At 34.6% G+C, this 17,547-nt stretch overlaps 1 protein-coding gene across 1 annotated transcript; it reads left to right on the top strand.

Annotated features, from left to right (window-relative positions):
* Positions 1–7,523: 7,523 nt before the first annotated feature.
* LOC105443986 (tyrosine-protein kinase receptor Tie-1-like) lies at positions 7,524–14,225 on the top strand. The gene is made up of 10 exons (XM_030978824.1): positions 7,524–7,551; positions 8,039–8,109; positions 8,650–8,820; positions 10,893–10,997; positions 11,311–11,492; positions 11,951–12,055; positions 12,480–12,585; positions 13,242–13,338; positions 13,742–13,841; positions 14,034–14,225. The coding sequence occupies exons 2-10, from the start codon at positions 8,076–8,078 to the stop codon at positions 14,091–14,093; spliced, it is 960 nt and encodes a 319-aa protein (XP_030834684.1). The 5' UTR covers positions 7,524–7,551; positions 8,039–8,075; the 3' UTR covers positions 14,094–14,225.
* The last annotated feature ends 3,322 nt before the right edge of the window (positions 14,226–17,547 follow it).

Raw genomic sequence — 17,547 nt, 5'->3', positions numbered from 1 at the left:
AGGAAGATGCACTACTTTTCCAAGAGGATCTTGACTCACTCCAACGATGGGAGCGTGATTGGCTGATGGAATTCAACCCACAGAAATGTCACCAATAAACGCAAACCCATAATCAAATCCTACTCCATCCACGGACAGACCCTAGACGACAAAAATACAGCAAAGTATCTAGGTGTCGAGTTGCAGAAGAACCTCAGCTGGAACCAATTACACATCAACACTGTCACCAAAAAGGCCAACTCCACCCATGCCTTTCTTCAAAGGAATATCCGATCGTGTCCCAGAAAGGTAAAAGTGCTGTGCTACAACACTCTCCTTCAACCAATCATGGAGTATGCCAGCATCACATGGGACCCTCGCACGCAAGCAAACATCAAGAAGCTTGAAGTGGTTCAACGACGATATGTCCGCTTCACCTTCAATGACAACCGCAGGACAAGCAGCGTAGCAGCCATGCTGAAGCAGCTCAAGTGGCCATCATTACAAGAACGCAGGGCTCAGGCTAAGGTGGTGATGGTCTATCGCATCACCAACTCGTTGATAGACATCCCACACACTTCCCTCACTCCATCTACATCCCTGCTCAGAGGGCATTCCGTGAAAATAGTAGTTCCTTTTGCCCGAACGCTGGTCTACTAGAGGAGCTTCTTCCCGAATGCTATAAGACTCTGGAACTGCCTCCCTCAGAACACCGTTAATTGTACCTCTGCTAACACCTTCAAGCTAGAGGTACAAAAGACCCAGCTCCGCTAAAATGGTAGCTGTTTTTACTCGCACTCAGTCAACTGTACCTAGCTATTATCAGACATTGTACACACATCTGCACTGCACCTCAACAATACGACAATACACCTGACGGTGGCCTGTACTGCTACTGAAGAAGAAGAAGAACCATCCAATTCTCAATTAAATCAATGCTCATGTTTTAATAGAAAGTGTGATGTTCTGTTTAGCTCTAAATTTAATGCTGAGTTTAATGCTGAGTTAAGGAGAGGAGGCGAAATGATGAGGTGAAAAAGGAAGTAAAAGTGACTGTGATAAGGGAGGAGATAAGAGAGAGAGAGAGAGAGAGAGCAAGCTGAGATGGTATGGACAGGTGAAGAGGAAAGATGAAGATGAACTGATTAGATGGACAGCAGAGAGAAAGGAGAAAGAAAGAAAGACATAGGAAGAGGTGGATATAATTAAGGAAGATGTTGACAGGGAAATGGATATATAGACTGGACAAGATGGAGAGCGGTAACGAGGACCCCCCCCCCCCCCCCCCTCTTATCTACCCATTGAGTGTTCACTAAATAATGATGAAGTTGAGTTCAAGATTTTCAAATTTGCAGTCAGAATTTGAATTCAAACCCGTAGTAGGTGAAGCCACACACAATTAATTGCTTGAATTTAAATGCACATAGATCTCCATTACAATGAATTATACATGTACATTACTCATGACACTTACAGATGATAATTGTTCATATTTGTGTAGTATCTTACGGTGGTGTTGCAATACAAATCATCTTATTATATACACGTATTATGTACATCCCTCATGTACCCACCCTCACACATACATGTATGGGGGATGGAGAAAGAGAGGAATAGAGAGAGAGAGAGAGAGAGAGAGAGAGAGGGAGAGAGAGAGAGAGAGAGGGAGAAAGGGAGAAGAGGGAGACAGAGGGAAACAAAGAGGGAGAGAGAATGAGAGAGGGAGAGAGGGAGAGAGAGAGAGAGAGGGAGAGTTGGTGGAGGGAGAAAGAGGCAGACAGAAGGAGGGAGATAGAGAGAGGAAGAGGGGAGTGATATGGGGGGGGGGGGGCAAAGGGGAGGGAGGGGTGCGTGGTCACAGAGAGAGAGAGAGAGAGGGAGACGTACTGGGAATGGTGAAAGCGAAAGGACTGCAGAGGAGGGCATCCAAAGTAAGGAGCGGAAAATATAATTCATTTGAAAGAAATTGATTTCTTGACGCTGTGGGTGCATGTTGCATGTGGTATTAAAGACCACTGTAAAGCCACGTTAACATGTGGCAAATGTTTCGGTCGCTACTTGGCATTACCTATTATCCCACAAAAATACAACAATCTGCATTTTACATTTTAACCTCAAATGAAATATGAAGCATGTTAATTTTTGTTTGTCTCGGGTTATCTGTATAGATGCCCTTATTTCTTGTTTGTTATGCTTTTTTGCTTTTTACCTGCAAAATATATGTATGACGGAGCTGTTGCAAAGATATCTACAAATGTACAATGATTTTTTTTTATCGAGTACGAGAATGGTTAGATTCTCATGCTGATTCTCATTCTCATATTTCTTAAGTACACAGTTTCGATTAATATTAAGCTGTGATTGATTCAGAGTAATCGCGACCCTTTATGATACAGGGCTCAGATCATTGATATTTGATAACGGTATATTCGCTTTCGTGTTTCGAATGATCTTGACAGAACCTGTTTTGGCAATCATACAGCCGTATGAGCGCTTTCAGAGTAATCCTCAGCAATTCATGTATTAAGTGTATTTGAGCTTCAGTCGAGAATTGTTCTGAAATGGTCCCGTGCGTGAGAAGCGTTGGCTGTTGTATACATCTTTAGTTTCCCGTTGTAAATGAAACACAAAGGAGTGGAGAGTGAATTAACTCTCAAAAGCTCCTCGAAATATACGTTAGAGTTGTCAAAATATAAGGATTTGTAGCCATGAATATCTGTCCTTTTTATATATTTTTTCCCTACTTTTTCTTCTTTCATTCTGAGTGTGGGTACAAAGGTAGAAAACGTAATGGACAAGAATGTAGGCATGTAGCACAACTCAGTTACAAAGTTACAGACATAAGGAATGTACATGAACATAACGTCATATTTTCCCGGGTAACATTGTGAATGTGCCATACAACAGCTATTTAATCTAACATCCCCTATTTTATTTGTTTTCTTTTTCTTTTTGCTCATTTCCCATACCATAAACAGGAACAACTACCCCTCCTCAAACGACTGGTATGTCAACCGTTTTTTCTTCCGTTCTATTATCATTTAATTCATTCATTTATTCTCAATAATACACAAAATGGTGTGCGTTACCATCTACACGAATGCTCATTGTCAGTTTCCAACAAATTATAGTAAATTCATTAACAAATTTGGATTCAAATAAGCGATGAAATTGTTTCATTAAACATCGTGTTTATTTTCTTATTCTTTGCTTTTATATAATTTTAGTTGATTTATCTTTATTTTAGAAATTCCCTATCATTGGTATTTCCAGTCCTCTGCCGTTTCAGCATTTTCTGTTTTCTTCCTTTCTTTTGTCATCCTTTGACGTACATGCAACTGTTTACAATATTTCATGTCCATGAACCTACTGTCAGTATTCCTTCTAATAATTATTCATCATGCATTATATTTATCTGGCAAATGTTCATGTACTAATAGTTATGTCCTCCCACTATAAGTAAAGCCTGGGTCACAAAGGGCGCGTTCATGCTTGATTTTGAAGGCAGAACGAGCGATTTGTAACGCTCATCGTAAACGTTCATCGTAATCGCGGTTCCACGGTGCACTGTTCATGCTCACTTCTCCAGGCAATTCTCCTTGGGTGGCCTTCAGCTGGATTTGCAAACCTGTGTGCGCATGCTACGTAGACCCACTAAGAGGTCAGTGCGTTGACCCCATTTAAACGCGTTTACAAATTGTAAACGCATCTTTTTGTGAGTTTACGATCGGCGATCGTGATCGCCGTTTTTCGGTGATTCTACAAAAGTGAGCATGAACGCAATCGTGTTTTAAACTAAACGCGTAACAGATGCCTGATTCTGGCCGTCAAAATCAAGCATGAACGCGCCCAAAATGCCATTACGAACTGATACGAACGCCGTACGAACGATTTTCAGACAATGGAAATTCTAGAAGACCTTGGAAAAACAAGGAGGTTCGTACGAACGATGCATTCGTACGAACCTTTGTGACCGTAGCATAAGCGACTATTAGTAGGTGCTATTTGTAACATATGTCACTAAACTTAATTGAAAGGTATACTAGCTTAAACTTGAAGTATTGACACTAACTGTCCTGTAACTCAGTATTCATGGGTATTATGAGGATTCCAGAAGAACTATTCCAAAATATTCATAATATATATTTGTTCTATACTTTACGCACATATGTGTATGTGAATTTGATGCAAAATAATTTCACTTTTCCACAAACATTGATTTTCACTTTAGACCACAAAAACAAGACACTTCAACGTGTCGTGTTTGTGAACACATTTCAGTGGATTTCAGTAGCCTATCACCTTTATTTACCTTGTCCTCGAACATTCTAAGTAGAATATATTGCATATCCAACTGTTACTTACCCACAGTAAACAAAGTATTGTCTTTACATATGTGCAGGAGGGTAAAAGGACTAAATTCTTAGACCCATCCCTCACCGCACACCTTCTTGCACTTTTAAATAAATAAGCATTTTTCATGTGTCGCAAGAAATCTGGTCAAATAATGTTTTTCCTTTTTACATACTCTTCATACATCTATATTAAAACCGTACATTTCTATGTAAAACATAACTTTGGAACTAAAATGAATGCGGTAATTTCACTTCCCATTATGTAACTTGTAAAGAATAAGAAAGAAATTATTTATTTACATACAAGTTATGTTGTAGGGGCACTCTGTAGAGGTATATTTAATACGCATTAATATATCTAAGATGGTTTTCTTTGGTAATATTACAGCCGCCATATACACTTACCAGCAGGTGCCAAATAAATAGCCTTTGATTTAAATCATTTAGACATAATACTCAATGAATATTTTTTGTTGTTCTGGACTTTGCAAGCTTTAGAATTAACATGCTTCGTTTTCTCTTTGAAATTGATAATTACCACCAAAAAAAAAGATCCTTCATATACAGTATGACAATTCTAACATTTATGTATTATGCTCTAACAATACTAGAACCAATTAGAACAAAAGGAACTACGACAAGTTCGTCAGGTGAGGAGACATTTTTGTTCAAGATACAACTTTCAAATGTGTTATTCTTATTTTTATTAATTTGTATTTTGTTTAAATAGAACATGTTCATCTTTGCGGAGAACACGTCTTTTTTTGACTTTCAAGAAAATAGCTTACTTTTTTAACGTTTCAAGGTAATAAACCAAGGTTTATTATTTCGATTTGTATCTCTCCAAATCTAAGAAATGATGAATAGATGAACAATACACTTTAGTGAGAGAAGGGAAGTAATTGAATGTATGACTTTAATTTTTTTGATATTGCTTTATTCGGTGTATGCGCGTGTTAATAAAATTTGGAGTGGACTATTAGGCTATTATTATTATTATTATTATATGTCATATTATTGACTTCATGAGATAATATACAAGATCATACGGGGTAAATATTTATCATGACTAAACACAAAGAAGTAAATTTGATGTTGAATTTGTCTCACAAACCCGTCCATTCTCCTTATTATCATCTTATATATAACTTAAATGGAAGAAGTATAGATGTGGGGAGGATGCAAGCTTTAAATTACATCATAATTAAGCAATTTAAATTGAGTGTAACCAAAACTGTATGTATGGTCTTAACAACATGCAATTTCAGCACTTTAAGCACCTGATGAATAAGCAATAGTAATAAAGTTTGCCAATGTAAATTATGATATGTGATAAACAAATATCAGAAAGATCATATCAAAGGATGTGTATTCATCCAAGCAATGTATATTGTTCCCCTATTACTTCAGCAAATATATGCCTACAGTATATTTGTGAACACAGACCAGAGTTCAAAGTCCTGTTTATGCTTTGATTGAAGTGAAGTCTCATATATAGTAGGTGAACACGCATTTCAAAAAATTGTTCCTCAATTTCATCAGGAGGTTCCTGTTTTGATCGGAATGAATTCAATCGGGAATTCCCCCGATTATTTATTTGATTCAGTATCTGAATAATACACTACTATAGAACGAATCAGGGTTGCTGATGGTAGAATGTGAACTGACTTTTAAAATCTTAAATTTCATATTTAGAATGAACTGATTATTATTTTATTTTTCGGTGTTTTCGTTTTATATGGCTCAAACACGTTGGTTAGTGTATATTTTTTAAATTACAGTTAATGGGTATAAATTTGATTCTTTAAGTTGTTATATATCTATAGATACCTGTTTGTTATATTGTTGGCATGGGAGCTTACATTTGCTTCGGCGAAATATTTTCCTGGTATTGTTTTTCGTCAAAAGTATACGGTTAGGGTTGCGATTGGGTTTGGTGTAGGGTTTAGAGTAAGGGTGAGGGTTAGGGTTCCGATTGGGTTTTAGGTTAGGTTCAGGGTAGGAGTTAGGATTAAGTATAGTATTTAGATTTAGAGTTAGGGTTAGGATTAGGGTTGCGATTGGGTTCTAGGTTAGATTTAGGGTAGGAGTTACAGTTGCGATTAGGTTTTAGGTTAGGTTTAGCATAATTGTTAGGATTAAGTATAGTATTTAGATTTAGAGTAAGGGTTAGGGTTGCGATTGGGTTTTAGGTTAGATTTAGAGTAAGGGTTAGGGTTAGGGCTGCGATTGGGCTTTAGGTTAGGTTCAGGGTAGGAGTTACGGTTGCGATTAGGTTTTAGGTTAGGTTTAGGATAAATGTTAGGATTAAGTATAGTATTTAGTCTAGGGTAGAAGCAATGAATTCGGTTAGTGTATGAAATGGATCAGGAGCAATCGTCCCGTTAGCATGTGTCATATACGACCACTGAGTTGTTATAGAAAACTAATCATAGGTTTGTATATTGTGTGCAATGCTTGTATGAAACATTGCTCACCATCCAGATCCCACACCATGCACCTGTGTGCCAACTGGTCTGAGTTCTGGAGCTTCTGCAGGTATAGCTGTCTTAGCCATCCTGTTAGTGGCTTCTGTCATCATCAACATCATTCAATTCATCATGTTGAGGAGACATGAGACCAGACTAGGTGACTATATTCATCAACTCTACTAGAATAATAGTTGAACGATGGAATCAGAACAAATAAAAGCTATGTAATTATTTATTTCATGATTGTTTTAACTGACTGTTTAGAAAGTATGTGTAAAATATGACGGCTGTAAGTCCTCTATGAGGGTCTTTGTAATGCGGATGGAGCCTTACCAAAGCATATGAGTATATTGACTTGGTATTGCTTAAAGAGATTAAAGAAACATAATACTGGAAGTTGATAGCGAAAGTATTTTTTCTTGCACATCATAACATCTATTGCTTTCCTGAACGAATTTCCTCAGATAGAGATCCATTTACTTTAGACTAAATTTTACTTCCTTGTTGATATATGTGCCATATACCTCGAAGTTATTTTTTCCTGCATATCATTACATATATCACTTTCCTGAATGAATTTCCTAAGGAGAGAGATCCATTTACTTTAGGCTAAATTGTACTTCCTTGTTGATAAACGTGCCATATACCTCTGCTGTGCGTAGAAAATGTTTCAACATTTTGATATTTGCTTTTTTTTTTCCTTCTTTTTTTACAGGTTTCGAAAAGTCGGAGAAAATTGTTTCTGGGTAAGTATTTAGCAGTTCGAAATGTTCAACATAAGAAATATGTATAATAATAATAATAATAATACATATGATTTATAAGGCGCCAAATCCACTTCATAGTCAAATGCTCAAGGCGCAGCTTGTGCAAAAGATGAAATACATACATGATACATTTATACAAAGTGCGATAGGAAAGGTACAGACATGAAAGGTTATGGTAATCAATTATAAGCTAAATTAAACAGATATTTCTTAAGATTGTTTTTTAACACTTCAATGTTATATGTTGTTTATAAATCATTATTTGGGAAACGGAAATGATTAGCTGTGTACTTTAACACACAAAATGAGCAACCCTGCTCTAATACGAGTATTTGGAAATTAGTTACTTGAGATGGCTATGAGATGGCGCTGTACAATAAACAGTTCGCTAGGGAAAAACGTTTATAAGTTTGGTATCACTTGTAAATGCCATATTGAGGAACATCAACGTTTTTGTTTTTTACAGAGAAGGAAGAAATGTATCCAATGAGGAAAACGACAACATGGCGTATGAGATGATTCAGAGCGGAGATAGAGGTGAGAAAATGTGTAAAATCAGTCAAGAGTTTAAAACGAGGAATTCACCCACAACACAAACAGGTAGATGTATGGCTCTGTACATGGGAATAAACATCTTAATAGAAAGAAACGTCTCATAAATCACGCTATCATACTAAATGATAATCATTTTGCCCCAAACTGCAGAATACACCATAACTACCAAAGGCATTACTGTGTATTAATTTATTAAAGTAGTAGTATATATTCCAAAAGAAAAATGATAAGCTTAATTATTTTCTTTCAGATTGTTGCTAGGCCTACTAACTTAACAGAGGTTTAAAATTTAACCTCTAATTACGACCGATTTTAAAAATCTCCAACACACACACACACACACACACACAATTATAAGTTTATGGTAAATACTCATTCACTTTCGTGTTATATTTGAAAGAAATCTAGAAAAGATTATCCAAAGGTAGCCTTATCCCTGTTTGAGAGGATGAAAGATTGCTTGTATTTGATTTTTCAAGTATAAGAGTCGTTTTAATAATAATCTTATTTTTGTTGTTATAGCATACACATCTCTCAAACTCGGTACATCCCACTCTCCCATCATTGCTCCTGAAAACGTGACGTTCTTCACGAGACTCGGTTCAATCGGACGCGGTGACTTCGGCGGGGTATGGAAGGGAGAACTCCGCTCGAATCAGAGCCAAGTAGACGTTGCTATCAGGCAGATTCCAGGTGAGGTTTTGCAAACCACTCCCTAAACAAAATAATGAGTTGAAAAGACCGACAAGCAAATCGCTTAATCGCCTAAAATGAGACGTTTATTTATCATCATAAATAGAAATGCCTTTACCTTTCTATAAAGTTGAATTTCAGTGTGACCAAAACAAGCGTATAAAGTAACACATCGCTTCAAAAGTAAACCATGTATATATATATATAAATCAAACGATTCAATTGAGATAATCATGGCAATATAAAAATACTAATTAAGACAGTTGAAATACAAATTCTTAAGAGTTCATTTATTCACTTTTAGTTCAATTGTTTTATTTAGTATATTTATATATTGTCATGTTTGGGGATCGGTTTTTAGATGAGGAATATAATAGATGTATTTTTTGGCAGAGTTCAGCAACTCTCAATACAATTAAATTGTTTAGCATGGAGATTAAAGAAGTATGTGTTCGCCGGTTGATGGTTAAAATTCAAGTCTCCTGATTAGAAAAAAAATACTATCAGGAAAGTTTTGGAGAGTGAAACAAAGTTGGATGGGTGACTTAATCATACTACTGATTGGTCTTTGGTCAACTGTCTATCAGGGTTACTATGGTATTGTGGGGAGTGGTAATGGAGAGTGTAAGTGACTAGGAAAGGGCCTATGAGTCTTGATTCTTATAATGTGGTTGCTTGAAGTTATATATTTATATATATATATATATATATATATATATATATATATATATATATATATTATTTATATGTTATTTAGTAATTCTATTGACACTCTGCCCAAGAATATCATTTTTGACGATACCCCCTTGGAAGTTGTTTCATTCATTACATTTTTAGGCATAACTGTTGATAACAAACTTTCGTGGAAATACCATATAGATAATACATGTAAGATCATTTCACGGAATATTGGCATAATAAATAAACTTAAATTTCATTTTCCGACATCATCCCTACTCATGCTTTATTCATCTTTAATTTTACCATATCTGAATTATGGGATACTTACTTGGGGCAACACGCAGCAAACTCTACTAAATAGACTGTTATTATTACAAAAGAAGTCTCTCCGTATTATTTACCATTCTGCTCCACTCTCACACACAGACCAGTTATTTGTTAATGGCAGACCATTAAAAACAAATGACCTGTATCTACTTCACTTAGGACAATTTATGTATAAGTATTCAAGAAAGACCCTTCCACATATATTTGATGCCATGTTCCCCCTAAATAGGTCATTTCATGATTACCCAACTAGACGGTCAAACGAGTTTCACCTACCACTCTTTAGAACATTATTAGCGAAGAAGTCTTTTATGTATGATGGTCCTAGATTTTGGAATTCTCTAAGTGAAGGTATTAAAAATAGTCTATCCCTAAATTCTTTAAGAAAAATCTAAAAACATTTTTGCTCAAATCTTATACTAATATACAAGAATAATCTGATAACGGTTGGTAATCATCTTAATTTTTCATATAGGTCTTCATCATCTGCTCGATTATTTTAATATTTATTTGGTCTTATGATCTTACCTTCCCAAAATTAACATTTATAACTATCCTTTTTTCGGTCATGATTTGTCCTGCTTCTTCTTCCTTCTTCCCCTTTTCCCTTTTCCTTCTTATCTGTTTTACTTCCCCTTGTTCGTTTCGTTTTGTACATTGTATGTTGTTTTGTAATATTGTCTTGTGTTTTCTAACTCTTCGTAGGCAAAATCTGAAACATTAAATTTTTATTTTTTTCTGGGGGATCCACAAACTACAAGCACTGCTTTTTAGTGGATCCCCCACATTTCCTCAGAAATTAAGAATTTATTTCAATAATTTTGTTATGTGCAAATTTTATTTGTATAGTTTTCTGAAAAATGAATTATGTATGAAAAAAATATGAATATGAATATGAATATGAATATGAATATGAATGTAAATATATTCATTTATATTCACTTGTCTACACAGTTTTCCCTTAATCTTATTTATTGACAACTGCATGATTGAGTTTAACGAATCACTCTCTGCGAAATTGAAAGCAAATGTGCTAGTTATATATAGGATGTATCTTCTCTTAGATCAAGTGACCAATTCAACCAACGTTCTTCAAGCTGTCAAGGTCCTTTCTGAGCTTCCGGATCTACCTAATATTGTCAAGTGCCTCGGATATTGTCAAGAACAAGGTAAGAACACTTCCTCCCGCAATTACAAAGCTTTTGATTGTCGCTAAAATCTTTACATATTCATGCATATGAGCATTTAATTCTAATAATTTGCAACGCTACCATCATCCCTAGAGGTGCAAAGCATTTTGAGTAGGCTTCGCGTCTGAATAACCAGAAACGATACAAATAGTAAAACAAGATTGTCTTGGAAGAACAATCAATTTTATTTGATAATTATTCAAGATGTTTTTCGTATACTATAACATGATGTCTGATAAAATACAGTGTTAAATATCAATGTGATTCAGTATTGTTTTCCATTGAATGATAGGTGGTATTCTGTATGAGTTTATCCCTGGGGGTACCCTACTCACCCATCTACAGACCACAGGGGTGCAGTCTCAACCCACATACGGCAATCTCAAACCAAAGAGGGTTCGTATCGATGAAGGTAGTCTACTCAACCTGGCTTGGCAAATTGCAAAAGGGATGCAGTATCTTGCATCGAAGAGGGTAACATTATTTCATGATTTGCAATAGAAGAGAATTAACAAAGGAAAATGGGGAAGGGAAAGGGAAAGGTCAGAGGAGAAAAATAACGATAAATTAAGTAGGCCTGCATGAGAAGGAGATAAATAGATAAAGGCAGTCTACTCAACTTGGCTTGGCAAATAGTCAACGGGATGTCGTCTCGATGCCGTATGCATCAAAGAAGAGGAGATGGGTAGGGGAGGGGGAGGAGTGGTTGAGAGTGAGAACATTGAGGCCGGGGATAAGTGCGAAAAGGATGATAATTAACAAAAGTGGAAGAAGACAGGATAAGAATAGAAGGAGAGTAAGCCAGTATGGTATGAGGATGGTTGTGATGATCAAAGGTGAATAAATAACATCCAGATTTTGTAATTGCAGTTTTTATTTATTTATTTATTTATTTTATTTTCATCATTATGTTTTTGTTTTATTTCTTAAAGATCATCCATGGAACTCTCTGCGCTCACAATGTGTTACTAGCTGATAGAAATCAATGCAAGCTATCAGATTATGGGCTATCTTCATCACTGTTTAGCGGCAGAGGTGTGAGTATTATCACCTTATTTAATGATTATAATTATCATCAGAATAGATATGGATGGCACATCTTTAATAATGATTTAATCGACAGAACATATTGGAAAATCTTGAAACTACTAAAACGTCAACATTGAATTATGGGTTTCATGATTTATCGCGTAAGTAATTTCCCCCTTAAATTGTTAACCCATAATGGTATATTTATACACCCTGATTATCAGCAATTTTATTTACCGTGGTGTTTGTTTCATTTTTGGCATATGCAATATTATTTCTGATGTATTTTAAAATCTGCTTGTAAATTGTAAACAATTAAGCCATTGTCTGCTAATCACGGTTCGTTTTAAGCCATGAATAAATTATTATTAACTCTAACTTTAAAGTGAATACAATTTTAAACCCTTTTTGTAATACTTTCCAACATCTCAGAAACCAACAAGATGGAGTTCGCCTGAAACCATGGTTACTGGTGAACAATCAACAGAAGGAGATAGCTGGTCTTTTGGTATCGTCTTGTGGGAAATTGTGACATTAGGTGAAAAAATAATGTTTATATCGCATATAATTGTGTGTACCATCTTAAAGACCTTGAAGTCATTCACGTAAGAAGCCCTTTAAACGTTACAGCTGTTCTTCATCAGGGCCCTGCAATTATTATTACCCTTGCAATATTATTGCCATGTGGAGTGGAGTGGATGGAAAGTGGTAAATATTGATTAATATCTTGCCAAAGGAAGTAAGTGCCGAGTTGGGATTCGAACCTTTAAACCTCAGATTTAGAGTCAATAGAATGAGACACTATACCACGAACTCCCCCACTTCACATGTATCATATGGTGTTATGAAGAAAAGTGAAATAAATAATTGCACTAATCAAAATATACCTCGACTTATTCTTGTTTGATGCATTTTAGAGTCGAAGAATTCAAGCCACTTTTTCCACTCTTTATGACCAACCAATAATATTAGCGTCTTTTAATTTATTGCATTATTCGTATTCAAATACATGTCCCAGATATGAATGACAGTTAGTCTAACAATTTGCACTTAATTCCGCTTGTACTATGAAGGGTTGAGGAAAATTGTATATACATTATATGATCAATATAATTTTTCTCCATAGCTTTACATGTCAATTATTTGTATATTGGAAATAAATGTTTTAATGTTATATTTCTTTGATTCTTAAAGGTGCGAGGCCATACCCTAAAATGACCTTTGACACTGTCCAAAAGGAAGTTGCCAATGGTTACCAGATGCCACGCCCTCGCCATTGTGGACAAGAAGTGTAAATCACACTCTTTCTATCAGTCTTTACTTTGTCGAATACAGATTGTTTCGTTAATGTTATAATTTACTTGACTTACTCGATGCTATAATAACTTGTTAAATTTCATAATTATGTTGATTATCAAATGCGGATATGTTTCTCAACAATAAGTTATATGATGGAACTTGATTCTGCTCTCTTATCTTTGAATCTGAATCTTAATCTGAAAATGATACGTCTCAACACTCCCGTTGGAGTGAAACGACTCGGAGTGCATGGAGTGGGCTCGCACATGAAATAAAGAAACCATGCTAACGAAACTGCTGTTGCATACGAACTTTGAACTTGTCTTTGTATTATTCATTTAGGTAGTTCTATTAGATTTCTATTAAATAAGGATCGTCTCTTTCTTATCTTTCAGGTATGCGGTAATGACTGGTTGTTGGGAGAAGGAAGCTACAAATCGGAGTAACTTTGATCAGATCCTCAAGAATTTGGAAAGGATTCTAGAAAAGACTCATGTAAGATATACTCAAATTACCTTCTTCTCACATGTCTAATGCAAAATTTAGTTTCCTTATTACGTACCCGTTAGTATTATTCCGATTTTTAAACGCGGTTCTGTTCAATAGGTATCATGAACAAAATTCTAGCCCTAAACCTAATAATTATCGTTGCAGCTTTTGTTCCTTCTTTTCTTTTGATTTTCGCAGAATTACCTGTCTCTCAATGACTTGGATGAAGGATTGTATGCGTCTACACTGGACATGTGAAAATAAGCCTTGTTCGGATTATGCAGCCATACTACAATGCAGCTACATCTTTTACGCTGTACGATGGTCGCATCCGAGCCAACTAAGCTACAGTAGCATTATAAATTCGGCCAAAAGTGCTGAATCAGGATATCGGAAATACATGTATTAAATATGCATTCAGTATATGTATTTTTTATATTTTTGTTCAAGATCATTTGGTAGAAATAAAAGAAGAATAAAAATTAAAAAATGTAATATTTAAAATATCTAAAGGTGGAGCTATTAACCGAAAAATGAAATTATGATCTCATATATTCATCAGTACAATCTCAAGGTTGACCAATGTAAGTGTCATTACATAGCATTATTGTATGTAGATGACCACCTATTCCCTTTCTTCTCCTTCTTTCATCACCCTTCCGCTCTGTATGTCTCTCTCCTCTCTCGCTCTCTCTCTCTCTCCTCTCTCTCTTTTCCTCTGTGTCTCCTTTTCTTCCCCCTCTCCAACAATTCATATCTCTTTCGCTCTCTCCCTCTCCCTATCGCTCTCTCTGTCTCTTTCTCTTGCGCTCTGTTCCCCCTTTGCCTTTTCCCCCCTCTCTCTGTCTCAATATATCTCCCTCTCTGAACCGTCATCTATACATGTAAATAATACTTTTCATTTAATAATAGACTCTGACGTGTTAAACCCCCATGAGTTATATACAATTGCATGAGTTGAGTTTGAGTTTATTTTATTTATACACGGTAAAAGCCCGAAACAGTTCGCAGACTGGTTTCAATCAGGGCCGTGTCGATAAAAAACAACATAATCATGACATATAATCAAAAGTAATATAACACTGACAGATTCACAACCATAACACGACAATAATAGGAATTAAGCTAAAAAACACTTTACTTAATTAAAACTATATTGGTAGACCCAAAAGATAAACAATTAAATAAGTTACATATATGATCATCATAATCTGTTTGCATATTTATATATATATAAAGTAAAAACAAAAAGAAGTTTAACAAGATTATAAATAAGTTAAAAACATATTATGTATTCATGTTAAATATTAAATAATCAAACTTTAAAACAATAAACAAAAGAGAACACACATAATGTAGAATGTGTAATAATTGTGAAATTAAGACAAAATGCGTATTCCATATTAAGTAGAAGTAAAATGAAGTATGGAATAATAATAAATACTTAAGAGCATTATGAATATGGATCAGTTAAATACTACATATATAATTGTTTTTGTTTTTAAAGAGACAAAAACTGATAACGTATTGCAAAGATCATATTGCACACGAATAGACATTTAAAACATATTGCGTAGGAGTAATATAACATAAATAACAATGATAAATAGGTTGAAATTATGAGATAAAAATTGTATACAACTATAAAACCTTAAAAACAAACAACAACAAAGCTCTCTTAAACTAATAAGTTAGCCCCTCCCCACACACTTATTTCGTATTACGTCAGCTTTGCCTTAAAAATATTTAACGATTTAGCACCTTGTACTTCATGTGGCAAGTTATTGCATGTTAAGGCCCCTCTATATTTAAAAGATCTTTTCATAGTCTCAGTCTTTGGTCTTATTGTTTTCACATTATACAGACTTGAACGTGTATTGTATGTATGGTCAGCAAATATAAACCTTTCTACTAAATACTCAGGAGCTTGTTTTGAGACAATCTTATACATCATAATTGCTACATTCTTTGTTCTATTATTGTCAAGTGTATTCCAATTTAGTGTTGTTAAATTTTCATAAAGATTGTGTACTTGTATTTTTATGAATCCACTTTTTTTTGGGTCTTTTTACCATACAAATACTTTTGTGTTTTATTGTACAATTCGGCCCCGGGCTGCGATGCATAGCTTTTTAAAAACTAAACTATTATTAAGGTCTTGTTTTTGTTAATGACTCTTTATTGAGTTTCAGCGCACTCCAATCAGACATCGAATTTTGAGATCACGAAATCTCCAGGATTCTTTGATAATAAATTTTCTAGTTGAACAAATTTGTAGTAAAAAACGTCGATGGCCATTCGGTAATAATTGAACTATATAAATTAGTGTAGAATATGAGAAATCATGGATCGAATAGCACATTTCCTAATATTTGTAAAATCTCCACGAACTTTGGTCAACCCATCATACATGTGTATGTGTGCGTGTGCACGCGTGTACGTGTGTGTATTGATTATAACTATGAAGGACATGGTATATAAGGTTATGTCAATACATGTTTGATGGTAAAATGTAACTGTATGGCTTTACGATGTTTTCTATGCAATACGTCGATTACTTGTCAACAAATTTCATGTGAAGGAATCACTTTTTTTTTACAATTTGTACATCCCATTTATACAGAATGGATCCACAAGTTACATATGCAAGGTGTTCAAGTATATAGCTCAGCAAAGACTAAATATAGAAATGTATTGCCAGTATAATTTATTGCTGGTCATAACGTTCTTTAGTGTACATAAAGTTATTTTATAACTCAACAAAACTAGAAAAGGTCAAAGAGATTCTGTATTGATGTGTTTGAAAGCGAAATCAGAGAAAGCATAGAAATATAATGTAGCAGAAAGGAAAGGTTACAAACGAAGGTAAAATACATGTATGACTTATCAAAGAAATGGTTGAACTTCATTTGATAATTTGACTTATATGTGTAATTTAAATTTGATGTTGTAGTTACCTTTTGTGTTATTTGTGTAAGATTTATGTTCTATTGATGTGTAAGATTTGAATGTGAAATAAGTCCTTTCATGAGGCAATTATATATCTTCCGATTTTTAAAAATGTTTTGATATAAGCGCTTTCTTGTTTATAGCGAAAATGTATGTTTAAGTGTATTATAGCAAAGGTTAAAAGGAAATCGCATTTTTTTGTTATTATAAACCTATTAAGATTTGATAAAGAAATGTTGATATAATTTTGAATGTATTTGATACTGCTTCTTTTTCATAATGTACTATTAATGTGAAGTACTACTATTAACTTTTAATTTACTTTTGACACTGATGATTGAAATCAAACAGACGTTGATTTGTCAAAAGATCATTATATTATATTCAAGACTAGGCCTATTAAAAATAAAAATAAAAAAATGAAAATATTGCTGAGGCCAAACGTAGATATGGCAAATATAGAGTAAAATAAATGTGCAGAGGATTCAGTTTTAGTCCAATCTGTCTCTTAACAAAAATAACCAAGGTTCAAACTTTGCAGTCTGTACTCGTGTTTTCTTTTTATTAAAGAACGTAAATGATTTGCTTATGTTATGTTACTATTTTATTACGAAATAAACGTTAATAAAGAATTAAGACAACGTTTTTGTAGCGTACACTCGTGTAACCGTAATTGCAATAGGGGCATATTGGAAATATGTGTGGGAGCCTATATGATTACAAGGAAAGTTGACTTTTGGGTCAAAAGATCCCTGTCTGAAAA

The sequence above is a fragment of the Strongylocentrotus purpuratus genome, unplaced genomic scaffold (assembly GCF_000002235.5).
Source record: "Strongylocentrotus purpuratus isolate Spur 01 unplaced genomic scaffold, Spur_5.0 spur5_scaffold_1, whole genome shotgun sequence".
NCBI lineage: Eukaryota > Metazoa > Echinodermata > Echinoidea > Camarodonta > Strongylocentrotidae > Strongylocentrotus > Strongylocentrotus purpuratus.
Note: the sequence above shows the minus strand (reverse complement) of the source record. Positions and strands in the feature narration are given on the sequence as shown.